General features: G+C 38.9%; 1 protein-coding gene across 13 annotated transcripts; it reads right to left on the reverse strand.

The window, feature by feature from the left end:
- Positions 1 to 7295: 7295 nt before the first annotated feature.
- Positions 7296 to 24718, reverse strand: LOC148880710 (uncharacterized). 13 transcript variants are annotated; one of them, XM_088962692.1, is made up of 13 exons: positions 24101 to 24596; positions 23756 to 23826; positions 23519 to 23557; positions 22928 to 23093; positions 21663 to 21799; positions 18511 to 18611; positions 18055 to 18418; positions 9859 to 10722; positions 9682 to 9739; positions 9231 to 9292; positions 9058 to 9164; positions 8878 to 8965; positions 7296 to 8217 (listed from the first exon to the last, which is right to left on the reverse strand). In XM_088962692.1, the coding sequence occupies exons 5-13, from the start codon at positions 21795 to 21797 to the stop codon at positions 7894 to 7896; spliced, it is 2103 nt and encodes a 700-aa protein (XP_088818818.1). In that variant the 5' UTR covers positions 21798 to 21799; positions 22928 to 23093; positions 23519 to 23557; positions 23756 to 23826; positions 24101 to 24596; the 3' UTR covers positions 7296 to 7893. The 13 variants fall into 13 exon arrangements, with proteins under 13 accessions (XP_088818818.1, XP_088818827.1, XP_088818816.1 ...); XM_088962701.1 differs by lacking the exon at positions 23756 to 23826 and adding an exon at positions 20791 to 20848 and having other exon boundaries at positions 23519 to 23604; positions 24101 to 24294; XM_088962690.1 differs by lacking the exon at positions 23756 to 23826 and having other exon boundaries at positions 24101 to 24718.

Raw genomic sequence — 24718 nt, forward strand, 5'->3', positions numbered from 1 at the left:
GTTCATGCAAAGCCCATGACAAGAACATTGGGAGGCAGCTCTGCGCGTAGTACGTTATATGAAAGGATATCCAAGACAAGGCATATTGTTCCGTTCTGATAGCGATCTGTGTCTATATGCTTATTGCGACTCTGATTGAGTAAGCTGCCCACTAGCTCGACGGTCGTTGACTAGCTACTTTGTTATGCTGGGCAATCGTCGATTTCTTGAAAAACGAAAAAAACAACATACCATGTCGCGCTCCTCTGCAAAAACCGAATATCGTTCGATGGCTGCGACATGCTGTGAGCTGAAGTGGATGAAGAAACTTCTTCTGTCTTTTGGGGTGGCGCATGATGAACCAGCGCGATTGTACTGTGACAATCAAGCAGCTTTGCACATAGCCGCGAATCCAGTGTTCCACGAGCGGACAAAGCATATTGAGGTCAACTGTCATTTTGTTCGCGATGAGATACGGCGTGGGAACATTGTCACTTGCCATGTTCGAACCACAGAGCAGTTGGCTGATATTTTGATGAAGGCTTTGGGAAAAGAGAAATTCGCATATTTCCTTGGCAAATTGGGCATTCAGAATCTGCATGCACCAATTTGAAGGGGAGTATTGGGAAACCAAATATCCACGTAACCAAATCCCCACATTTCCTAGATGTATTTGGATAATAATTTCCTAGATTTCTTGAAAAACTTGCAATTAGTAGAACTTGTAATTATCAATTTCCTACTGAAATGAATCTCTTAAATTCAAGCATAGGAAATTGTATATATATAAGGTGTACCTTGTATAATGAAGATCAACAAATTACACATTTTTTTCAAGAGTTTTTACAATTGAAGAGAGAGGAATGGAGGTATTCTCTAAAATGCTCCTAAAAGCTTCTTCTTCACAGCTCATTAAGGGAATCTCCCTGGCAAGAGATAGCACTCCTATCACTCATCTATTATTTACTGCATTTTATTCTGCCAAGTAGCAACTAGTCAGATCAGGGAGCTAAATAAAATCCCCCATCAATTAGAAGCCATCTCAGGTCTAAGGTCGAATCCATCCAAATCTACAATAATTTTCAGTTCCAATGTGCCGAGATCCCACAGAAAATTTTTCTCACATTTCGTGAAAAAATCTCCTCTCCGCTCAAGGCATGGAGCTCGATCTTTCTCTCTCGAAAGTAGGGAGAACCACACGGATCAAATCGGTCTTGCAATCAATACCAGTATATCAAATGACAACTGCCATACTTTCTAACAAAGTACACTCTACACTAGACAAAACAGATCTCAAAGTTTTTTTTCTGGTTACATGTAAACAGATCTCAAAACCAACCTGCTCATATTTTGGCTTACTTTGCATGTAAAACTGGGCTACCAGTATGTTATAATTCTGTCAAGGACTCTCATGTACATATTCTTGGCACTAAGTAATAAAGCTGCTTTTTTTCTCAAAAAAAAAAGAACTTGTATATTACGGGCCGTTTGATGCATCTTTTTGAGAAGATCTTCTGATAGTTTTGACATGCAAAAAACTCATTGAACTTTTGAATGAAGATTTGAGCAGTCCAAAGCATGTTTAGCAGATATGTGTCTTTTTGGGTAAAATTAAAACGCAAAAGACACGAGAAGTTTCATTTGGAGCTTTCTGAAATCAGCCCAAAATGGGTTTCTCCCATCTTTTTGTCGTTCCGTCTTTTGACGGCTAGATCTTCTGTGCACCAAACAGAAATAGACTGAAAATCGGTCTTCACGGCTTGTAAAGAAAAATATGCCAAACGGGCCCTACATTTCTAAACCTTGTGTTTGCATTGTTTCCAAATAAGGCCTTAGAACTTTTTCTCAACTTTATGTTTTTTTTTCAACTCTTTCTTATTTTTTTCATCAAACTTAACACAGCATTAATTATCAAGGAGCATGGTGCACTTTGGGTTAGATTGAAATGAAAGTTTGTTAAATTTTGAATGTATAAAACCAAAACCAAAATCAAAACCTAAATCCAATTTAATTGAGTTAAAATCAAGGTTTTTAAAAATGAACCGGTCAAGGGACCGGTTTCCAGTTAAGCGGTTCAACCATTCGGGTTGAATGGTTCGACCCATGACATTATAAATAAATTAAAAATAATAAATATATTTATAAATAATAAAAATACCATAAAATTAAATAAAAACAGAAAAAAAAAAATACAGAATTAATGATTTTGGGGAATTGATGACTTTGTTGATGATTCTTAACAAGGGCAGAGGAGTAATGCCGTTTTCCTTTTCATTTTACCTAGGGTGAATTTCTAGAATGAGGGAATTGACAAGTTCAAACTTTTTGGGGAATTGATAACTTCTGATGATTCTTAACAAGACCAGAGGAGCATTGCCGTTTTTCTTTTCATTTTACCTAGGGTGAATTTCTAGAATGAGGAGATTGACAAGTTCAAACTTTTTGGGGAATTGATAACTTTAGTTGATGATTCTTAACAAGGCCTAAGGAGCAATGCTATTTTCCTTTTCATTTTATACCTAGGGTGAATTTCTAGAATGAGATTGACAAGCTCAAACTTTTTGGGGGAATTGATGATTCTTAACAAGGCTAGAGGAGCAATGTCATTTTCCTTTTCTTTTTACCTAGGGTGAATTTCTAGAATGAGGAGATGAGATCCTGATATGATTCTCATAAAACATTTTATGTATATATCTCAAGTTGAAGAGAAATAGGCTTTATTTTCTATTATCTTTATCTATCAATTACAAGAAAGATAGGCTTCAGGTCCTTCACCGGTTCACTACCGCTAATGGTGGTGTGACAGTGGGCTTAGGATTGGTTGTAGGTGATTGCTGCTGCAAGTGCTGCTGCAAGCCTGCAACTGTTATTGCTGCTAGAAAGTAGAAACCCTCGCAAAATTGTCGTTGTAAAATCACCGGTCATCGGACCTGTTACTGCCGCATCTGTTACTGTTGGACGGTCGGACCTGCTATAAAATCAACGCTGCTGCCGTAGATGTTCACCGCCGTCGCTAGTCGCCGTGAATCGCCACTAGTTGTGCATCGCCGTCGAACGCCGTAGGTGTGGCTGCCGCAGGTGGCCGGTTGGGCATGAGGGCCGAGAGAAGGGAAGGGTTAGAACGAAAACGGGGTCGTTCTAACCCTATTTTGTTTTTTTTATTATTATTAAATCATCGAAAATAAAAAATTATAACCCACGAACCGTTGTTCGGGTCGAATAGTTTAGCAGTTCGACCATCCGGGTCAAACGATTTTTTAACTCTGACCAGTTACTGGTTTTTCCGGTCCGGTTTTAAAAACCATGGTTCGCAACCCATTTTAGGGGTGGGGGAGAGGAGCCTGGGCTGGGCTAAGCAGTTGCCCCTTCCATCACGAAATGTCAGATAGAGTCTCGGTGATATGGTGAAAAGATATTGGCCCAAATCCCAATAATTTTGGCCGATTACGAGTTTACGACTAATATATGACAAACAAGTGATCATCAATCAGAGGACCCTTCTTCCGATGGCGTACTCTCCGTGCTCTAATTGACCTTCAACTCGTAGAAATTCTATCAATTTGGCCCCTAATAAAGCATGTATTTCACTTGACCCTGACCCAATCCAATATTCAAACTTCCAATTCTCATTGGGCCCTATAAATGGGTCGATTCATGTCGGGTCATTTGTCATGACCCCATGCTTTAACTTATCACCTTTGAATTTGATACACCCGTGCCATGCATCCAGCCTGACGTAGTGTATTAAAGTTATTAAAATATCAGACTTAGCAGTCAACACCATACCAATGTTCTCGATTGACCCAAATGGTCAAACCAGTGAACCGGGTTCTAGATGGTTGTGAATGTTATATAATTAATGGTCAAACAACCCACTTGTGACCACGGTCATGGAACGACAAGCTAGGCTCTTAAAATAGCCATCCAAAATTCAATCTATCTTCCTTCGGTTTTTACTCCATCTCTCTTAGCTTGTTCAATATTCCTCCGTTTATCCTCATTCATTGGTTCCATCTTGACTTCACTCTCAGCAGCCAATGATGGATTGATTGATCAAAGTTCATGACCTAGATGTTCTCGGATAGTAATTAACGACCAAAAACGGCCTTTCTTCTTTGATGTTTCCAACAGATCGAAAAACCAATACTGCAATATTCAGAACCTTGGCATAGGCTACATATATTTGAGGCATCTTTTCAATAGTCCCGTTGCTTAACATGTCGTTGGACGCAATAAGCACCAGGGAAGGTATGTTTCTAACTATTGCTCATCGACCAATCTCTTAACATCATGCCATATTAATAGATGACCTATTCCTACCCAGATTAGTGGTTCTTAATTACCTATAGTCCTATACTAAGGGTGGCTACAAACCAAGCTTATCATGAGCTATTCGAGTTTGGTTCATGAAAATTTTGGTTCGGCTCAGTTTAAATCAAGTTCGAGTCTGATCTATAGGCTTGTTTGTTAATTGAACCAAGCTCAAGCTCAATGAAGCTCGACTTGTAAGGCTCACGAGTCTAGTATAATAAATAAATATTTTTTTATAATATATACATACATACATATATGTATATATACATATAAATTTATAAATACATATATATAATAAATAATTTTTATAATATATAATAATATTTTTATTTTTACGTATAATAGTAAATAATTTTATAGTTTTTTTGTATGTCAAATAAAAACATTTGTATATGTATATTTTTTATTTTTTATATGTATAATAATAAATAATATTTATAATTCTTAATTTTTTGTATGTAAAATAAAAAACATTTTATACGTATAATTTTTATTTTTTAGAAAAAAACTTGACTTGCAGCCGAGCTCAAACATGCGAGCTTTGAACCAACCTTAACTCGAGCTCAAATCTCTAGTTCGAATTGAGCTCAAGCCTAACACAATTTCAATGAACTAAGCTCAAATAGCCAAGTATTTGGCTCATCTCGGCTCGAACCCACCCCTACCTATACCTTGCTGTTGCAAATCCCAAGCAGTGGTGGAGCTAGAAATTATCTTTTGGGGGCTAAGTGAACAAGAGAATGAGATAGGGAGTAGATGAGGTAAGGTTCGGAGGGAAATTGAAGTTTTGGAGGGAAAAAACATTTCTTTTTTTTTAATTTTAGGAATTCAAAGAGCATTAAAGAGTGATCCTAAACATTTTAGTGGGACATTAAGTTTTGCCCTGAAGTTACGTTGGTGTCATGATGATTGATGACATAACTACAATTATTTTCTTAGGCTCCATTTATTTGCAGTTGAAACTTCATGAAATTTGCATTGGTGTAAATGTATGGGAGTGGAAATGAGTTGAGTGCATATTTTGGTTTGTTTTTTATTTCAAACTTTACTTTGTTTTATTTATTTGGAAGGAGCTAGTAGAATTATAGATAAATAACGTGGTACCTGAGATAATGAAAGTGGAAGGAGGATTATTTATTTGTGGGCGAATTGAAATGGGAGGAAAAATATAATACCCATTTTGTGTAAGAGAGAATGTTGGTAGACGAGAATTGGTGCAAATTTTGCGTCAGTTGTAAAGATGTAAAATTTGCATTACCAGTGAGTATATAAAACATAAAAAAAAAATGTAAATTATTTTCAATCAACTGGGAGATGTAAATTATAGATACAGAGACATGCAAATTTTGCATCTGGTTTGGATTTATACTACAAATAAGCAAACAAAGCCTTAATTGGCCATTGTAGCCATCTGACTGTTACTTGGCATCATACTAGGAAGGGATAGGTTGTGTGGCTAGAGAAAGAAATTGATAAAGGCCTCCAAGAAGCATCAAACATTTGTAAATTTCTGTATAGGCAGGAAAGTAAAAAATGTTTTATAATATTTTGTTGTGGTTGTTAAAATATTTAAATAAGAAAATTTTCACAGATTTAATGGTCCACCCAACTCAGTCATTAAAAAGCCTCAGCATATTCAGCTGTTATCAAACAGCGCCTAAGTCAAAAAAAAAAAACTGATTATAGTAGTTCAGGGAGTAATGTTTCATTAAAATATAAAGATTTATAAAGGTGTGCGTTTTTGTTGACAATATGTTCCAATTCTTAACCATGTCGATCCAAAGAGAGAACCATCTGCTAGTATATTTTAGAAAGGAAGAATAAACCAGGGAGTAATGTGGACCGGAAAGATAAACAGCATGCTGGTAGGTTGGACCAATGATTTTACCCTACCCAATTTTAGGAATTTATGTAGCGAGTTACTAGGGTTATTTTGCCTTTCATTTTTTTGGTACACAGTGAGCTATGTTTTGACTTTTGAGTAGGGGTGAGCAAATGGGTAGGTTCTACCGAGAACCAAATGGAACTGACATTGAACTGGTGTTTGAACTGGCCCTACTCAATCTTTTCTTGAAACCGACCCTTACTCAGCCGGTTCCAGGGTCTATGAGTTTACCCGAGCCGAACAAACATTGGTTGACCTTGCCGCCTTGGTGGAACCTGCCTTGGAACCAAACTTGCCTTGAAATAAACCACAAAAGACTTTTGAGAATGTGAAGATTTGAACCTAAGCACTCATAGTTACACTGGTCATGGACTCACTTGATCATTTGTTTACATTTTAAAATTTGAATGTGTACAATAAATAATGTAAAATGTAATATTTATAAAATTTCAATTTCAATTATTAGTTTTGAACCATATAATGATAACCTACATATTAAGTTATTCAATATAATCAGTAAAGATAATTTAAGTTCTAAACTATATATTCTATTTATTGAAAGTCGAACCAACATTCTCACACTTGCCCTTTGAGATTTTACCACTCCACCAAGTAATGGCCCCTTGTGTTGTAGAACAAATGCTCTACAATTCCTAGACTGGGATAAATGACAATGAAGGTAATCAAAACACAACAATTAGCTCAATTCAGACATTGCATTTGACCATCTATGAAACAGGACACGTCCTAAACACTCACTATAATACGGTGATGCCATACCGGAGGGTCACCGATACGATAGCTATCAGAGGTTGCAAAATTTTAATCCTTGGATCACTATGAATTCAGAGAGAAGCAAATAAAAAAAGACCCAACGAATAAACCCCTCATCAATGTGCACTGTTTTCTTTTACTTTCTTACAAGCAATGTGTTGTCTCCTTTCCATCATCAGCATCAGAGTCATGGTTCAGCAAGGTCTGAACCATGGTTTTCAAAACCAGACCGGGCTGGATAATCAGAATAGAAAATCCAGAAACCAGTCAAGTAAGCAACCCACTTAAAGGAATTTTTATTCCTTTATTTTTATGCGAGGTCAACAACATGAAAACATAAAAATAATCCAAATGTACCATATTCTTTTTTTTATTGGAGAATAGTAACGAAATTTCATCTAACAAGATAACATTAAACATGCTGATATTGGGGGTATACAGGGTGGATGGGTGAATGTATCCTTGCCAAATAAAGCAGACACAAGCTAAGCTGAGGTTTCGCAGATGAACCAAGGGGCTTTCACACATCAAAGGCATGAATGCATGAAGAATGTCTCCAATTTCCCGGGGACTACTTCCCTCCATATTCACATTTCTTTCTACACCGCTCTCAGCACTTGCCCGGGCCTCGGGGAAAAGTGGAAAACAATTCACATAGAAAAAAATAAATAAACAAAATGGTAACCATCAAGACATCCTTCTATTTTTCCTGAATCCCCAAAAAAACAAAAAATTGAAAGAGAGACATCGCCTCCAACCTTCTTCATTCACTTCCTCCAGAACAAAAGGTTGGGTATGGTAATGGGACTCATTTTGGCTGGAAAACTCTGATGTGAGCTTGCCGCCTTCCAAGTTTATATCAATCCTGGCGGGGTAATGGTAATGGGACTCATTTTGGCTTGCCAAGAAAAGGTTGCATGATGCCCCAGAACAATGTTGAACTAAGCCGGACCCGAACTACCACTTGGTTTAGGCTCTGTTCGAACATATGTGAGATTCCGACCAGTTGGAGAAGGTACATTGCTGGAAGGTGTCACTCCATTCTGAACATTAACAGCACCTTCACCAGCTGTAGTCACTGGAGCATCTCGCTTCCATTGCAAGCTCCGAGCACCTGTTTTAATTGGGAGGCGGGCCCTGAATGCACCTGGCATGCCTCTGGGAAATGGAATCCTGGCAAGCCTAGCAGCAAATGGTAAGGCTCGTGCCATTCGGGGCCAAGTCGTGGGAGCAGCTTCTTGATGAGCAGAGGTCCTCATCACAACCTACAACAAAAAACATTGGGGTTTGTTTTTTATCAGTAAGAAGGATGTTTTAAGTATATAAAACGGCTATAAACATATCTGCTAAAAACATCCATTAATTAAGTGGATAGAATAAATCCATGCATGCACCCATGTAGAATTTCTGCACATACCTAATTATCTTTTTTCAATCGTGTCTACATGCTACCAGCTAGTTTGAGAATTTCATTATGTCTTTGACTATCCACATTCAAGAACCTTTCACATTTTACTTTTTAAACCATTTTATCACCAAGGAAATGAGTGAAAAACAATTGTCGTTGCAAGAACTTAAATGAAACTCAAGTAAATAACTTCTATCATTTGATTCAACATGAATCAAAGTAGAAAGAAATTATTTAAGCACTTATAATTTAATAATGGATATGGCGTTAAACTGAACTGAATGGCAAAACAGGAATCATGTAGCCGGCCCCATAAGAGTTCAGATAAAGCTCGGATGATGATGATGATTCAACATCCGCAACAGAAAGGACTACCACAAAAATTTCTTAGGAAATTCATCATGGACTAAAACTGCACATGCATGTCCCAGAAAAATTCAATAAATTAACATTTTCCAAGGAGCTCCAGTAAATCAATTCCTTGCAACAAATAAACAACCAAATTTTTCATTTATACCTTCAGAATACGTGACATAAAAGAGGTTCCATTTAGAGACAGTGCAAGCTTCGCTGCCTCCTTCCGCATGAACTCCACATAGGCCGATCTGTTCATCAAACATTTGCAGTGACAGTTACATACACCGACAGACAGACGAAAACAAAGAAGCAAATTTAAAATGATACTGTGACAACTAACCCTATTGGTTGCCCTGTTGCTGCATCAGTCACTATAATAACCTTGAGAACTTCACCACACTTGTTGAAATGTCGAGAAAGGGTATCCTTGGTGGCAGCAAAATGAACCTACGGAAACCAACAACGATAAGATTGAAACCAACCAAACACGCAGTGGCAATTTGAAATACTTACATTGCTGACAAAGATGGTCCTAGAATCATCATCCTCCGAAGGACGACTGGTAGAATATGAACCTGCAAAAGGGCAAGAAAAAACTCAACCACCCAATACAATGGCAAAGAAAGATATAAGAATGAAATAGCATACAAAAAAAGGCACATATTTAAGGACTCATAATTTAACAATGGAAAGGCACTGAACAAAAAGAAATAGCGGAACAGAACTAATGTAGCCAACCCGATATGGTTGTGACAAGACTTTGGTTGTCGTAGTGATGATAATGACGTATAAACTGGAAGTAAGGACCAAAGCAAAATTGAGAAGGCCATGTTGCCAGGGATTTGGTATACAAAAGAACCAATAACCCTATAATAATCTCAAATAAATAAGAGAAAAGCAAATATACCAAAAATAAATCATAAGTTTTACACCACTTTCTTCTGGCAGGGGAATAGTAACTTACAAGTGGCAGGGGGCACAGTCTTTTGAGATTCCCGAGGAGCCTGCATAGTAGGTGATTCCTGAGTCATAAAAGATTCGAAGGTGCAGTTCAGCAAACCCATACAAAGAATAAAAAGAACAAGAGCAATGCCCCATAGGATAATCAATTTTAATTACAAATCAAGGACTAGCTACTTACATTCTCAATACTAGCTGCAGCATTGTTGTTCTCTTTCATTAACCGAATACCAGGCTTAACTTCACCCACCCCGCTGTCATGTGCTGTTTTCCTATACTCTGTGTCTCTAACCTCCCCTGGCGCCTCATAGTGTGGTGGTTTCCATGTATTTACATTCACCGAGATCTTCACAATCTTACGAGAAGTGTTTGCTGCCAAAGATGGATCCTGATCTTTCATCCATGCTTTCCTCGCAGTTTCATCTGTATTTTTAGCTACTCTGTACTGCACCATCAGTGAATCTCCATCCTTGTCTCCAACAGATGTACAAGTCTGAGAAGCATTTATAGCCCTGTGATCCACAACATCATCATAACCATCATTATCAGATACAGAATCAGATGTCAAGACAGCTCCCCTGTCCAACATTGCCATATTCCCTGTCAGTTCACCATAATCATGTCTTTGCATATAATCTGAGTCAGCTACTCTTCCAACTTGGTCAAGATCTCTATATTCTCTGTTTTCCATAGTAGGTATTTCATAACCTGATGCTTGGGCTGTTGCCCCTGACACATTCGTACCCCGTCCCAATCGGTTGAATACATTTCCTGAACATTTAACCTTTGTTACATCTTCAGCAGCTTCTGCTGCTGCTTTAATTGCACTTTTCAGTGTACTTGGTACTCTTGCAACCGATCTTATCCTCTGTGATCTATCACCCAAGGACGAATCCCCTGTGGATGTTGAAACCACAGAAAGAAGACGTTTTGATGCTGGCTCTGTTCTTGCATTTGATGGCCTTAAAGTCCCAACTGCATCTCGCACAGCAAATTGAAGCAACCGGCGAGGGGCATCAATGGTTGAATGGGAGTTTAACTCTCTCTGCCATAAATACAATGATCAGAAAGATCAATAATAAAAGATAGCACTGAATGGTCACTTTTAACCAAAAAAAGAAAAGCAAATATCAAGCTGGCAATCATACCATCCCCCAACCACATCACAAGATGCTTGAACATGGAAGTAAAATCAATTTCTAATGCATGATCAGAAAAGAAATTGTTAAATCATAAGTCAGAATGAACAACTATGTCATTGAATGCAAAAAACCACAAGTCAAATACTTCTTTGGTACTTCTAATAGAAGTACATTATAGTTTTCAGGAATGAAATATTATAGGATTAGAAACAGTAGAAGATCAAGACTACAATCAGCCTTGAACTCTAATAGATTTTAGGTTAAGAAAAGTAGAAGAAAAGTGAGAAGAACTAGGAAGAAGAGAAGAGAAACTGGAGAACACAAGGGTTTGAAAGAAGGAACAGATTCTAACGCATCTGCTGCCGCCACTCTCTTAGTACTTATGGGTTATGTTCAGTACATAGAAAAAAAGAAAGATTTGCCCTTAGTACTTACACGACAAATAAAGTAAATAAAAACTGAAATAACAAACTGACCCCAACTGACACTACTATGACTGAAACAAATAATTACACATGCTGTCCTATGAACACAGTGAGGACCACTGCTGTGGGGCCCACATCGGTGTTCTCTACAATCCCCCCTCAAGTTGGGAGTATATATTTATCATTCCCAACTTAGATAGGTCTGCCTCTAACTTTTTCCTTGGTACAACCTTGGTGAGGATATCCACGAGCTGCATATTCGATGTGATATTCGGGAGACACACTTCTTGTGATGAGACCCTCTCTCGCACCAAATGTCGATCAACTTCAATATGTTTAGTTCTGTCATGTTGCACTGGATTGTGGGCTATATTAATAGCCGCCTGATTATCACAATACAGCATCAAGGCTTTTTCATAGTAAATACCCAACTCTTCAAATAATGATCTTAGCCATAGGATTTCAACCACTCCGTTAGCCATTGACATGTATTCCGCTTCAGCACTAGAGTGGGAAACAACACTATGCTTCTTACTCATCCAAGAGACAAGGTTACCTCCCACAAGGGCACAATATCTAGAGGTAGACCTCCTGTCATCAGCACTCCCAGCCCAATCCACATTTGTATAAACATCCACCTTCATGTGATTATTGTTCTTGAGCAGTATACCTCTACCCGAGCATCTCTTCAAGTATGCTAATATTCTATCTGATGCAAGAAGATGAGAAGCTCTAGGGGAATGCATGTACTGGTTGACAATACTAACTGCACAACTTATATCTGACCGAGTGAGGCAGAGATATAGGAGCTTTCCAACCAACCGTCGGAACATAACTTTGTCTTCAAGAGGCTCCCCGCCCTTTGCACTAATCTTGTGATTCTGTTCAATGGGTGTATCAGCAAACTTAACACCCAACTTTCCAGTTTCCGCCAACAGATCTAGAGCATATTTTCTCTGAGAAATAAAGATCCCCTGTTTAGATCTAGCAACCTCAATACCCAAAAAATACCGTAATGTACCAAGGTCTTTCACCTCAAACTTTTGATGAATGAGCTATTTGAGAGACTCAATCTCACCACTGTCATTTCCTGTCACTACAATATCATCCACATATACAACAAGTAGGGTCAGAGAGGAATCCACCCTCTTAATGAACAGTGTATGATCTGACTGGGCCTGTACATAACCGAACTTTCCAAGGGCTAATCTGAACATATCAAACCAAGCTCTGAGTGACTGTTTCAAACCATACAATGCCTTGTTCAGTCGGCAAACCTTCTTACCTGTCTCTATAACATAGAATCCATGAGGCAACTGCATGTAGACCTCTTCTTGTAAGTCTCCATTCAGAAAAGCATTTTTAACATCCATCTGGAACAAGGGCCAAGAATGATTTGCTGCAAGGGATAACATAACTCGGATGGTGGTCGTCTTGGCTACTGGGGCAAAGGTCTCCAAGTAGTCTATACCATAAGTCTGGGTGAACCCCTTTGCGACCAACCGGGCTTTGTACCTTTCAATGGAGCCATCAGCATTATGTTTCACAGTGAATACCCATCTACATTCAACCGGTTTCTTTCCTTTGGGTAGGTCAACCAGTGCCCAAGTATTATTCTTCAACAGGGCATCCATTTCGACTTGCATTGCATCTTTCCATTCTGGAACTGATAAGGCTTCTTGCACTGTTCTTGGAATAGGGACATTAGCAATGAAAGTGAAATAGGACCGGTAAGAGGGAGATAGGCGATCATAGGATAAAAACCGAGAGATGCAGTGAGCTGTAGATGTGGTGCAATGACGTTTCCCTTTGCAGATGGCAATAGGGAGATCAAGGTCATCCACAGGAGGGGAAGTGGCAACATTGAAAGGTGTCTCAGTGGGCTCTGAGACTGTAATACCTGGATCTAGAGCCGCAAAAGGAACTGGAGTTGACCTGGACTGCCAATGACTAGGATCAACCTACCTGCATCGCCTGTGATAGACTCTCAACTCCTGATCCCTCTGACCACCTTCACCACTACAGCCTTCATCACCCAGTGGAATAGGTAAAGGAACAGCCCCACTCCCACTGCGCTCCCCCTGAGGAAAGAGACTCAAAATCCCACTCTCACTGCTCTCCCCCCGAGGAAAAACCCTAGGATAATAGGGTGTCTCCTCGAAGAAGGTGACATCCATTGAGACAAACATTTTCCCTGAAACAGGATCATAGCAGCAATAACCCTTTTGAGTTTGTGCATAACCGAGGAAAATGCATTTGGAGGCCTTAGGTTCAAACTTGGAATGATGAGGCCCAAGAAGCTGAATGAAACAGGTACAACCAAAGGTTTTAAGGGGAACGATGAACAACACCCCGTCTGGGTATAGAAGGGAAAAAGGGGTTTTCATATCAAAACCCGGGAAAGAACTCAATTAATGAGATATATTGCCGTGAGGATAGCATCACCCCATAAACGAATAGGTACATTGGAGGTAAACATAATGCTTCTAGCCACCTCCAAGATGTGCTTATTCTTCCTTTCGGCAACTCCGTTCTGCTGCAGTGTATGAGGGCAAGTGCTCTGGTGAATAACTCCATGGCTAAGGAGGTAGGAGGTCAATGGCTTAGCAAAGTATTCATTTGCATTATCAGATCTAAGGACTTTGATTTTGGCCCCAAACTGAGTGAGAATCATCTGATTGAAGTTTTGGGTCATAGCAGGAACCTCATCCCGAGAACGCATAAGGTTGACCCAAGAAAATCGGGTATGGTCATCAACAAACAATAGAAAATATCTGTACCCACCCATAGAAGAGATGTGATATGAACCCCAACCATCAGTATGCACAATATCAAAAGAAGAATTACTCCTTTTATTTCTCAAAGAATAAGAAGTTCTACAATGTTTCGCAAACTCACAACTCTCACACCTCAACTTTGACAACTCAACAGACTCAAATAAAGCAGGAAACAGAATCTTCAAGGACCGAAAAGACAAATGACCTAATCGATTATGCCAAAGCATAACCGAACTCACAAACTGAGAAACAAAGGACTTCTTATCCACTGGCTCTTCCCAATGAGAACTTTCTCCAAGCAGATAGATCCCATTCGTCTCACGGCCAGTCCCAATCACCTTCCTCGTCTCCAAATCCTGAAAAACACATCAGTCAAGGAAAAAGGTTACGGAACAATTCATATTTTTTGTAATACTACTGACTGAAAGCAGGTTAGTATCAAGCTTAGGAACATGCAAGACAGAAGATAAAGAAATAGTATCCGATAACTTGATGTCACCCTTGCCCAAAATGGGAACAAGAGAGTCATCAGCAATGGATACTCTATCTCTACTAGAGGACAAGTGATAAGTAGTGAACAATGATGGCAAGCTAGTCATATGGTCGGATGCACCTGAATCTATTACCCAGGAGTGGTCAGTATTACCTGGAGCTGAAGCATGGTAAGCTGAGGCTCGAGTATTTGAATGTGCAAATACAAATGTGGCAGGAGTTGATGGTGACTGAGATGGCTGAGCTGAACTCCGAACTTTCTTTTCCAACTGTATGAGGGCAGCCCGAACCGCAGCTAAGGTCTCTAGGGATGTTGAATCAATGTTCACAGCCGCATGAGACCCTTCTTATTTCTTAGTTTTGTTGGGACCAAATGAGGATGTAGCTTCCAACAAGTATCTTTTGTGCTTGGGTTTCTTGCAATGTTCACATACCAAGTCCCGTTTATCTTCCTTCTTCCTATCCCTTTCTAGATCACCCCCTGACTTAGGTTTAACAGCTGTCAGGGCTGGGGAAAGGGGCTGAGATTGCATCATGATTTTCCTCCTAGTCTCTTCACTATGCACCAGGGAGTATGCTTGAGAGAGGGTCATACTATCTCTGGTCAGTATCTGTTGCCGCACAATGTCATATTCTGAATTCAGGTCAGCCAGAAACTCAAACACCCTATTTGTCTCGACTTGCTTTCTGTGAGTCTGAGCATCTTTGGGGCTCTCCCACTCAAGGGTCTCTAGATGGTCAATCTCATGCACAAGGATTTCAAGGTAGAGAAGTAGACAGAAACATGCTTCTCTCCTTGTTTAAGAACGTTCACCTCACACTTTAGTTCATAGGCTCTGCCAACATTAAGGGGTTGGGAATAGGTTTCTTTCACAACATCCAATATCCCCTTGGTTGTCTTTCCCCACAAGTAATTTCGGTTGATATGTGGCTGCATAGAATTACACAGCCATATCATAACCAAATAGTTCTCTTGAACCCACTTGGTGTACGTTGGGTCCTCCTTGGAAGGTTCTTTCACATCTCCCAAGAGGTAACCCAGTTTTCCCCTTCCTCCAATAGCCATCATGGCTGATTGAGCTCATTCCAAGTAATTTAACCCATCAAATCTCACAGTTGTAATTTGAAACCCAGTTTCAGATACACTACCATAATTGTTGTTCCCAAAACTACTCTCCTTGATTTTTAAACTCCATCTTTGGTCAAGAATCAGTAACTACAAACTGTTAGAGTCACTACACCAGAAAACAACACTTGGACAGTCAATCACAGTCAGAAAACAATAGGGAACCAATGCAGGTCTGATCTGAAACAAATCTATAATCACAGTATATGCATGAACTAGTGCAGGTCTGATCTGAAACCAATCGGCAATCACAGTATATGCGTAAAACCAATACAAATCTGATCTGAAATCAATCGGCAATCACAGTACCAAGCAGTCTAGCAAGTTTTTTCATCCCCTATAAGAGCTCAAAACCAAAAATAGGTCTAAAACCAGCATAGAGAGCAATTTGGGATGCTGGAGCAGAATTAGGGTTTTAATTATAGGTCTTAAATAAGTGCTCAGCCACAATTTCCAAGCAGTTCGTATAGTTAGGACCTGTCGTAGGGTCAATGTGAAACCCTAAAACTTATCACCTTTGAGAGAAAACCCTAAAACAATCACTTTCCAAGAAGATAAAGAGGGTTCGGCCCAACAGTCAAACCCTAGATTAGAGAGAAAAACCTTAAAGCAGTTTGGCCTCTCCTTCTAGATAGGTCCAACCTATCTCGACTGATAGCAGTCTCTGGAAACTAAATAAAACTTATTCAAAGAATGTTGTTCGTCGCCTTCCAGGGTTACCTGAACCCTAACCTTCGCTGCCAGTCCTCAACAGCTGCGAAACTCTCTTGGTAATCTCCAAGAATCAGCCGACGAATACTGCTTCATAAGCTTCTAGCCCTAGCTGGTTCTCATGTGGTCGGCTGGAGAAGACACACATGAGAAGCCCTAGATAGGCTCTGATACCAAATAGAATATCAAGACTGCAATCAGCCTTGAACCCAAATAGATTTTAGGTTAAGAAAAGTATAAGAAAAGTGAGAGGAAGAAGAGAAGAGAAACTGGAGAACACAAGGGTTTGAAAGAAGGGACAGATTCTAACACATCTGCCGCCGCCACTCTCTTAGTATTTATAGGTTATGTTCAGTACATAGAGAAAAAGACAGATCTGCCCTTAGTACTTACATGACAAATAAAGTAATAAAAACTGAAATAAATAACAATTGAAATAACAAACTGACCCCAACTGACACTACTAGGACTGAAACAAATAATTACACATACTGTCCTACGAACACAGAGGGGACCACTGTTGTGGGGCCCACATCAGTGTTCTCTACAGAAACAAACAGAATAAAAAATACTAAGAACGCATCTGGTTTCACATAACAGAAATAAAAGACATAAGAAGAGATATATCAAGGACCAAGGCACAATACAGCAAAAGACCAAGAAGAAGGGAAAAAAGAAACGAATGAAGCCAATAAAACCTAATCACCAACAAATTAACCCCAGATGCCCAATCTCAATGCCCTAGGGCTACCTGCAACTTGGCCAGCAGGATTTTTTACATAATGTGTCAGTAGGACTTAGGTGCAAGGATGTCCAAGAAAGCATCCCGGCTTTTTTTCAGCCAAGTCCCTGCACAAGGTTTAAAGAAAGAAAAAAATATATCATACTTTGCTAATGTCTCCCTGGTTCTTTTACCATTAGCCAACAACATTAAGGATGGAATATTAGCAGCACGGGAAAAAAATAATAGTGAATCTATCGAAAATAGTCCACATGCTTCTTTTCTGGTGTGTTGGTCTCATGTCATCCAAAACATATGAAATTCTAACAGGAAGAGACAGGGCCTTCAGTTCTGAAGTATCAAATGTCTAGTGTTATTCAGAATATATAGATATAGATAACTGACAAGAGTCTGAGAGAAACCACCTTGTGCAAAAAAATGCCAAAGGCTTGGCCTGTATCCCGTGAAACCCTCCCAAGGCGCCAGAATAGCTGGGACCAATATTGGGTCCTTTTTGCTATTGACTTCCACACTCAGAAACAAATTCCTTTCTATAATTACCTTCAGTTTTTCTGAGAACAGGTAACGTAGTGAACTATGTGAATAATTTGCCTTCAATTCCTCCCAAAGATCATCCAGAAGCTATCTTCATACAAAAGGACAAGAACTTGCTATAGCTTCTGACAGTAGAACTGGTTTTTATTCAAGGAGAAGACACAGGACTATCACAAAACAAGCAAGCATGTATTTGTATTAGAAGACAGAGATGTGAGTAGCGTGTACATCCAAACAATATTGGTAATAGTTTGGCATAAAATTATCCAGAATGCCAGTTTTAAGACATATTCCTACTATTTAAACCTTTTGCACATATCCAGGGATTCTAAGATACCAGCAGAACGAGCAAACAAGATTTTCAGCTTCATGAGACATCTGGTATGCATCACATTTTTCATGCGAATATGCAAAATAAAGCTACTAACCTTTGTTGGCTGCCGATCATCTTGTCGATTCCGTTTTCTTTGGTGTGAAGGTCGGGGAGAGTGTGATCGTTTATTACGACCAGATCCTCCATGAGTCTTCTCGCCTGAGTGCAAATCACCAATCTCTGAGCTTCGAAGAGGAGGGGGCTCAGCTACATCTCTCACTAGTCCTTTCCATTCCCTATTCCGTCGGCTTCTAGGTTCCTTGGTTAAGATTTCCCTTTCAGATTCAGAATCTAGATCCTTGGGATCATATCTTTCTGTCTGTTCAATCAATACAGGCTTTGTCTTAGTCACTTCATCTTGATAAGTTTCTCCAGGTTGCACATATAGATGTAAATTTGAAGAGAGATGATCCCAGAGCCTGCGCAAATATTAAGTTGCAGATGATAGCAACCACATCGAAGTAAGTGATTTCTATGACCTCAAATTAGATTAAAGGTAAAGTTGACCTACCAGGATACAAAAGAATCACTATCATCCCCCAAAAAAACATTCAGCTCACTCCTCGCCTCTCCTTTATGCCTGCCATTTCTGAGTAAAACAATGGCATATTCCTGCATATGCAAATATGGAAGTGAAGTCACATAAATTTCCATCACAAATGTCAAAGCATTTTTCTTAATAAACTCCCAACTACAAGTGCAACTTGGCAGGCCAGGGTTGAGCATTTTGTAAGAGGTTAGAGGCTTAGCACAAGGTCCTGGGCCTAATGCAGTGAAAATTCTTCAAATTGGGTTACCAATTTGCATCCCTGTTCTCAACTTAATCTTGCAACTCCAGACACATAGCAACACTTTTGCAAGCACTTTCCAAATTCTACAATATAATCATCCTAAGGCATAAACTCAACATTCTTAAATGAATGTAAAAGGGGCAATCTGATGCCCAACAAGTTAAACTGCTGAAATGATGAACAAGAATTAAGACTAATTTTTACACAAAAAAATAAGGAATGAAGACTGTAATTCTATTTACACAGTTATTACTTACATATTAAGGACCACCAAAATTACTGAGTTATCAGATTTGGGCAATCCAACTCTAGCCCATTCAGGTTCAAATCAGAAATATAGGTGCCAGGTTAACAGTTTGACAAAGACAACCTACATCTCAAAGTTCAGATAGGGGCTTAACCTGGGGCAGGCTTCGGTGAAACCACCCCACCCTAACTCACATACAGCTCAAGGTCACTATATCAATTTGAGCTTTACAATTCATCATATCCCTCCATAATATGCATCTCAACCTCCTGGATAAATGCAAAAATCTTCTGTAGTATCCACTTCACATTTATTGGTCACAACAATCAAGTTAAAAATGTTAGCACACTATGAAGAAAGAATCAGTTTCCTTGATCTTTGAATTTCAACATCCCTAATATTGGTTAGTTATAATGTGTTCCAGCCAATCTTTGTAAATTTCAAGTCATTTTACTTCTAATTCCCATAAACATTGCATTTGTCAAAATAGATTGAGTCATCTTTTGTACATAGAGTTGCAGTGAGCTTGCATTGTATTGTTCTAATTCCCAAGTTCCTTTCTGAGCATCATCTCTTCCCAAGAACTATCACAAAGTTGGTTTATTTTTTCCACCAGGAAATCTATATATACAAAGAAATAGATGGTGAGGCCTGAGGAAAGCCAAAAAGAATACTTTGAAAAGTTTACACAGCCTTGACATACAAAGGAAACCCAAGGTGAATTTGTAGAAAATTAACCATGACTAAATCAGAACAATTGTAAGATGAGAAGCCATGCTGTCATCTGGCCCAATTCCAATCACAAATACACAATACTTGCCAAAATTGATGTCCAAACTCAACACAGCTTTCAAATAATAGAGTGTGCTTTAAGCACCTTCAACTTTTCAATTGAAGGATCATTAAGGGCAAGAATGTTGACCACAAATTCAAGACCACCACCCAAAAAAGAAGAATCTACTCTAAAGCATTCAATAAAGTCAACTTCCTGCATTCTCCGCAGCCATCAACAAACCAATTGGACAATACACTTTCCTTTTATTAACAAGTAATTAAAAGTATTTCATTACACAAGAAAAACAGGTAAAAGGCCATACGCCTACAAACTCAATGACTATTGAATATTTAGATTTTTTTGACAGGCAAAGTGTAATATCTGTATTAATAAAAGATAGGGAAAACTCCCAATAAATATGTACAAAGCTAGCCCCTTCAAGGTGAAAGGGGAGTGAAGGAAGACCATATAGACATCCGAAACTAAAAGTGAAGGATTTACAATCAAGAAACGTGACCAGCAGACCCATTCACCCAAAACAATTTGATCCCACTGATCACAGAAATCTTGGAATGAGAAGCCGGAGAAGTCCTTCTTGATGCAAGCCCATCCAACTAATAGCCTCTCTGCTCTGCCTATCACCAATTCCTGGGAGGAGGACTTGCCTTTGGAGATGCAGTGATTCCTCTCTCCTAACAAGACCAAACAGATTGCTAAAGGAGAAGAGCACCGCAAAAAGGCATCTCTTTTGGTGAAACCAGTTTCCGGCCTAGAAGAGAAAAGACTTCGGACTAGGAGGCACTCATGACTTCCAGAATAATCTGATGAAATGCATCCAAAAGGACTACCGAATATTTAGATAAAGAGCAAAAAAAGATTGACCCCCTTTTAGCAACAAACAACAAGCCAGACTTTATGAAAATATTTACTCAAATTTAAAACATTGAGATATAAACGTTATCTAACTTCTCCATCTACCTTTACACTGAAACGATGATCTGCAAGTGACATGAAAGGTAGTCATTAGAAGAACAACCTTCAAGGAAAAGGAATAGGAATTTAATATTCTGCACAAAGAGTGTTATCATAGCAGTGTTCTATAAAAATGTGAGTGTACAGCAGAGGGATCAAAATGAGAGCATAAATTGAAATAAAGCAATAAAGCGTGTACCTCCTGTTAATTACTTTTAGCAACAAAATACATTTCTATGTTATAAGAAGTTACAATAGCATATTCATGTAACTACTATTAATTATTGAGTAAAACAGGCCTGTCACACCAGTGGTCTAGTAAAGGTTAAAGTTAAACGAGTATGACTTATAGGTGCATGTGTGAATTGACTATATGCCTGAGAAACTTAACTGCTCTACGCATACCCTTGGATAAGCATATCCTAACATGAAACATATACAATTTTCCAGCAGAAGCTCTTTCAAATGTAACTTTTACCAGGAATGGAGGCACCATGCCTTTTGTTATTAGCTTAGATTTATACTAACCCAACCAGCGTTTCGAACCGCCATTGACCCGGACGGTCACTGTTCGGACCGGGAACTGTCTAGGCACCATAAGATACGATAGCATCAAACCGCCCTCCACCCCCCCCCAAACGACTACACACACAGATTGATTGGTTCTGTCTGTGTTACTCCAGATTGGAGATAGAAGAAATTTATTGGTTGAGGTTCAGACTAGTAATACAGAATGCCCTTATGTTTCTTCTGTCATGAACTAATACTACAGTAAGTGGAAATCAATGACTCTACCAAGTACACAAATTTCCTATTTGCAAAGAGAATATATATTCATGCAAATCAAGAGAAAGAGAATGAAAGCGATAGAATCATACCACGAGAGTGTCATCGGTGTAGTCCCCCATGAACTCTTTCAACTTTTCCTTCACTATCTCTCGCAGCTTTACCACTCCATCCCCACTGAAATTAACCCTAAATGTCCGTTCATCAGCCCGATCCAAATCTTCCATCACTGAATCCATTTCTCCACATCCATCAACAAACCAAATGGACAATACACTTTCTTCCTTTTATTGACAAGTAATCAAAAGTATTTCATTACACACAAGAATAGGATGCAACATGTAAAAGGTCATATGCCTACAATCTCAATGATTATCGAATATTTAGATTTTTTTATAGGCAAATGTAATATTTGTATTACTAAAAGACTAGCAGAGGGGGCCAAAAGTAGGGGTGGCAACGAGCCGAGCTTTGCACGAGTTGCTCAAGCTCAGCTCGTGAAAAGCTCGACTCAGCTCGGTTTCATCCGAGCTCGAGCTCCAACCCAAGTCATTGGCTCGATTATGAAACGAGCCGAACTCAAGCCTACTAGAGCTCGGCTCGTGAGGCTCGCAAGCCGGCTCGAATATATATATATATATATATATAGAAAATAATATATATAATAAAATTATTATAATTCTTATTTTTTAAATATCAAATAAAAAATATTTTTACATATATTTTTTTTATAAAATATTTTTTCTCAAAATCGAGCTCGAGCTTATGAATTTTTTACTCGAGCCGAGCTCAAGATCAAGGTTCTGGCTCGAACCGAGCTTGAGCCTTGTAGAACAGTATCGAGCCGAGCTTGAGCCTCGTACTATTCGGCTCGAATCTACCCCCTAGCCAAAAGACATAAGGAAAAGGAAAAACTGAGAATTCGTAAGATCATCTCTCTAACTATATAAATTTGAATTTTCAAAAATTTTAACTATTCATGCTTGTTAATTAGTGTTCATTGAGATAAATCCCAACCAATCCAATTAACAAGACCATGCCAAATGTCACCTGTGAAAACAATTTTTTAGGAGTTAAAAACTAAAAAAACTAAATTAATTAAAAGCATAGATGGTTATAATTAATCAAGTAAATAGAGTTGGGATGTGCTGACATGTTGTGACTATGCGATTCAACACATAATCAAGTTACTGCCTCTCATTTTGTACTTGATGGACGGTTTAGAGTAGTTTAAAAATTTATGATTGAAAAACCAAGCTCATAAATTAAAAGAAAAATATTTAGTTATTATCTTCCAAAAAAACTAAATATTTGTAAAACATGCTGTCATAATTCCACTCAAGTTTGTCTCTCTTACATGTGTTTGTTTACTTGAAATAGCAGCAGACTTCAATCCACCATAGACAGGGTAGAACTATGATAGATTGATAGTTGACATGAGCAGATCATTAAAAGCCTTGCCTTCATTGATGGAGCCCAATCCTTGGGAACTTTTGGTCAAGTGCCACCAACACACAATCCACCTGCCCAAACACAGTAGAACCCCATCAAGCTAGAAATACAATGGATTCCATAGATTAAATGCTCAGTACTCAATCGATTCTTGCCGTCACATATTCTAAGATGACATGCATTTTAATTCAATCGGGAACATAAACAGAGATTTAAAAACTCTACATATAAATAGTTTAATTAATCGAATCAAATAAACATAGCAAAAGCAAGAGGATTTCAATTACAAAAACTCTACGGATAGAGAGATTTAAAAAGGAAAAATCAGATATTATTAACAAAATAAACTAACACTTAAAGTCAGAAATTACTTCACTTAATCAAATAAACATAGCAAAAGCCAAGAGGAATTAAATTAACACCAACCAAACAATTTTCAACATGATGGCAGGTTCATGTGATAAAAATTTTAGTAAAAGAAAACATGAATAATTACCATCATCTACTTCACCACCCCTAAGCATCTGCTCATTGGCTGCATTTTCCAGTAAAAAGAGGATTATTGTAAAACCACAGCTTGTTCTGTTCAGGAAGGAGAAATTGTAAAACTATAGAGATCTTATGCCTCAATAATTAGAATTGTTGCATGATTTTCACACCAGCAAATCAATGTGAATTTTGCAAATATCAGCTATTATCAAACAAATACGAGATTTCGAGCATGGTGAACAACCAGGTCCAGGATTAGAATAGACATCCTCAAGAGGCCCGTAAAACTCCACAGTACTAAGACAGATGCAGACCCTGACAAATAGTATATAATAATTTATTATTTATTTAGAGGTTAGGGAGGGGTCGAGGAAAATGAAAATTTCCGCTGCAGTACAGCCAAAGTAATGGACCAGAAGCCCATAGAATTTACATTTTACTTTTTCCCTACGGATTCAAGAAACGCATAACCTAGAACAGAAGTTGGAAACAAACTGTTGACCTCAAGCAAAACCTATCCTAGTTCTGAGAAACAGAAGATAAAGACAAAAACTGGTAGGATTGAAAATACAACATGCGTCGGAAGTACCATCGACGAATCACTGAGTGGTATCTCCTTTCTGGTTCTTGAGAGCATTCAACCGAGACAGTGCGAAGTGAACCATGCGATCATCTTCACCGTTGGACGTTATCAAAGCCCTAGCAATGGACTCTCCGCCATCAGAGGAACTGGAGAAACCAGTATTCTGTTGGATATGGAGTCGGAAGTACTATCGACGAACCACCGAGTGATATCTCCTTTCTGAATCTTGAGAGCACTCAACCGAGACAGTGCGAAGTGTACCATGCGATCATCTCTACCGTCAAAGCCCTGGCAATGGATTCTCCGCCATCAGAGTAACTGGAGAAACCAGTAACCCAGGCACTCCAAGACTGTAGAAAATCGTATTGCAGAGCAAAGGCGAGAGAGAAAACCCTGGCCACTGGAGAACCTCTAGGCACTCGCAAAGAAACGCGTGTGAAGGAGAAAGAACAGAGAGAGAGAGAGCGGGATGGCAATTTCCCCGTAAAAGCGGCGCATGTCCAAACGGGGCGGGTTTTCCCGATCTTAAATGGGACGGGGCGGGGACGGAAAAATATTCATTCCGCGACCAGGGACGGGACGAGGACGGCGTTTGCATAATACGGGTGTGAACGGATCGAATTC

The sequence above is a fragment of the Nelumbo lutea genome, chromosome 1, assembly GCF_056320005.1.
Source record: "Nelumbo lutea isolate HS-2025 chromosome 1, American lotus-T2T, whole genome shotgun sequence".
Lineage (NCBI taxonomy): Eukaryota > Viridiplantae > Streptophyta > Magnoliopsida > Proteales > Nelumbonaceae > Nelumbo > Nelumbo lutea.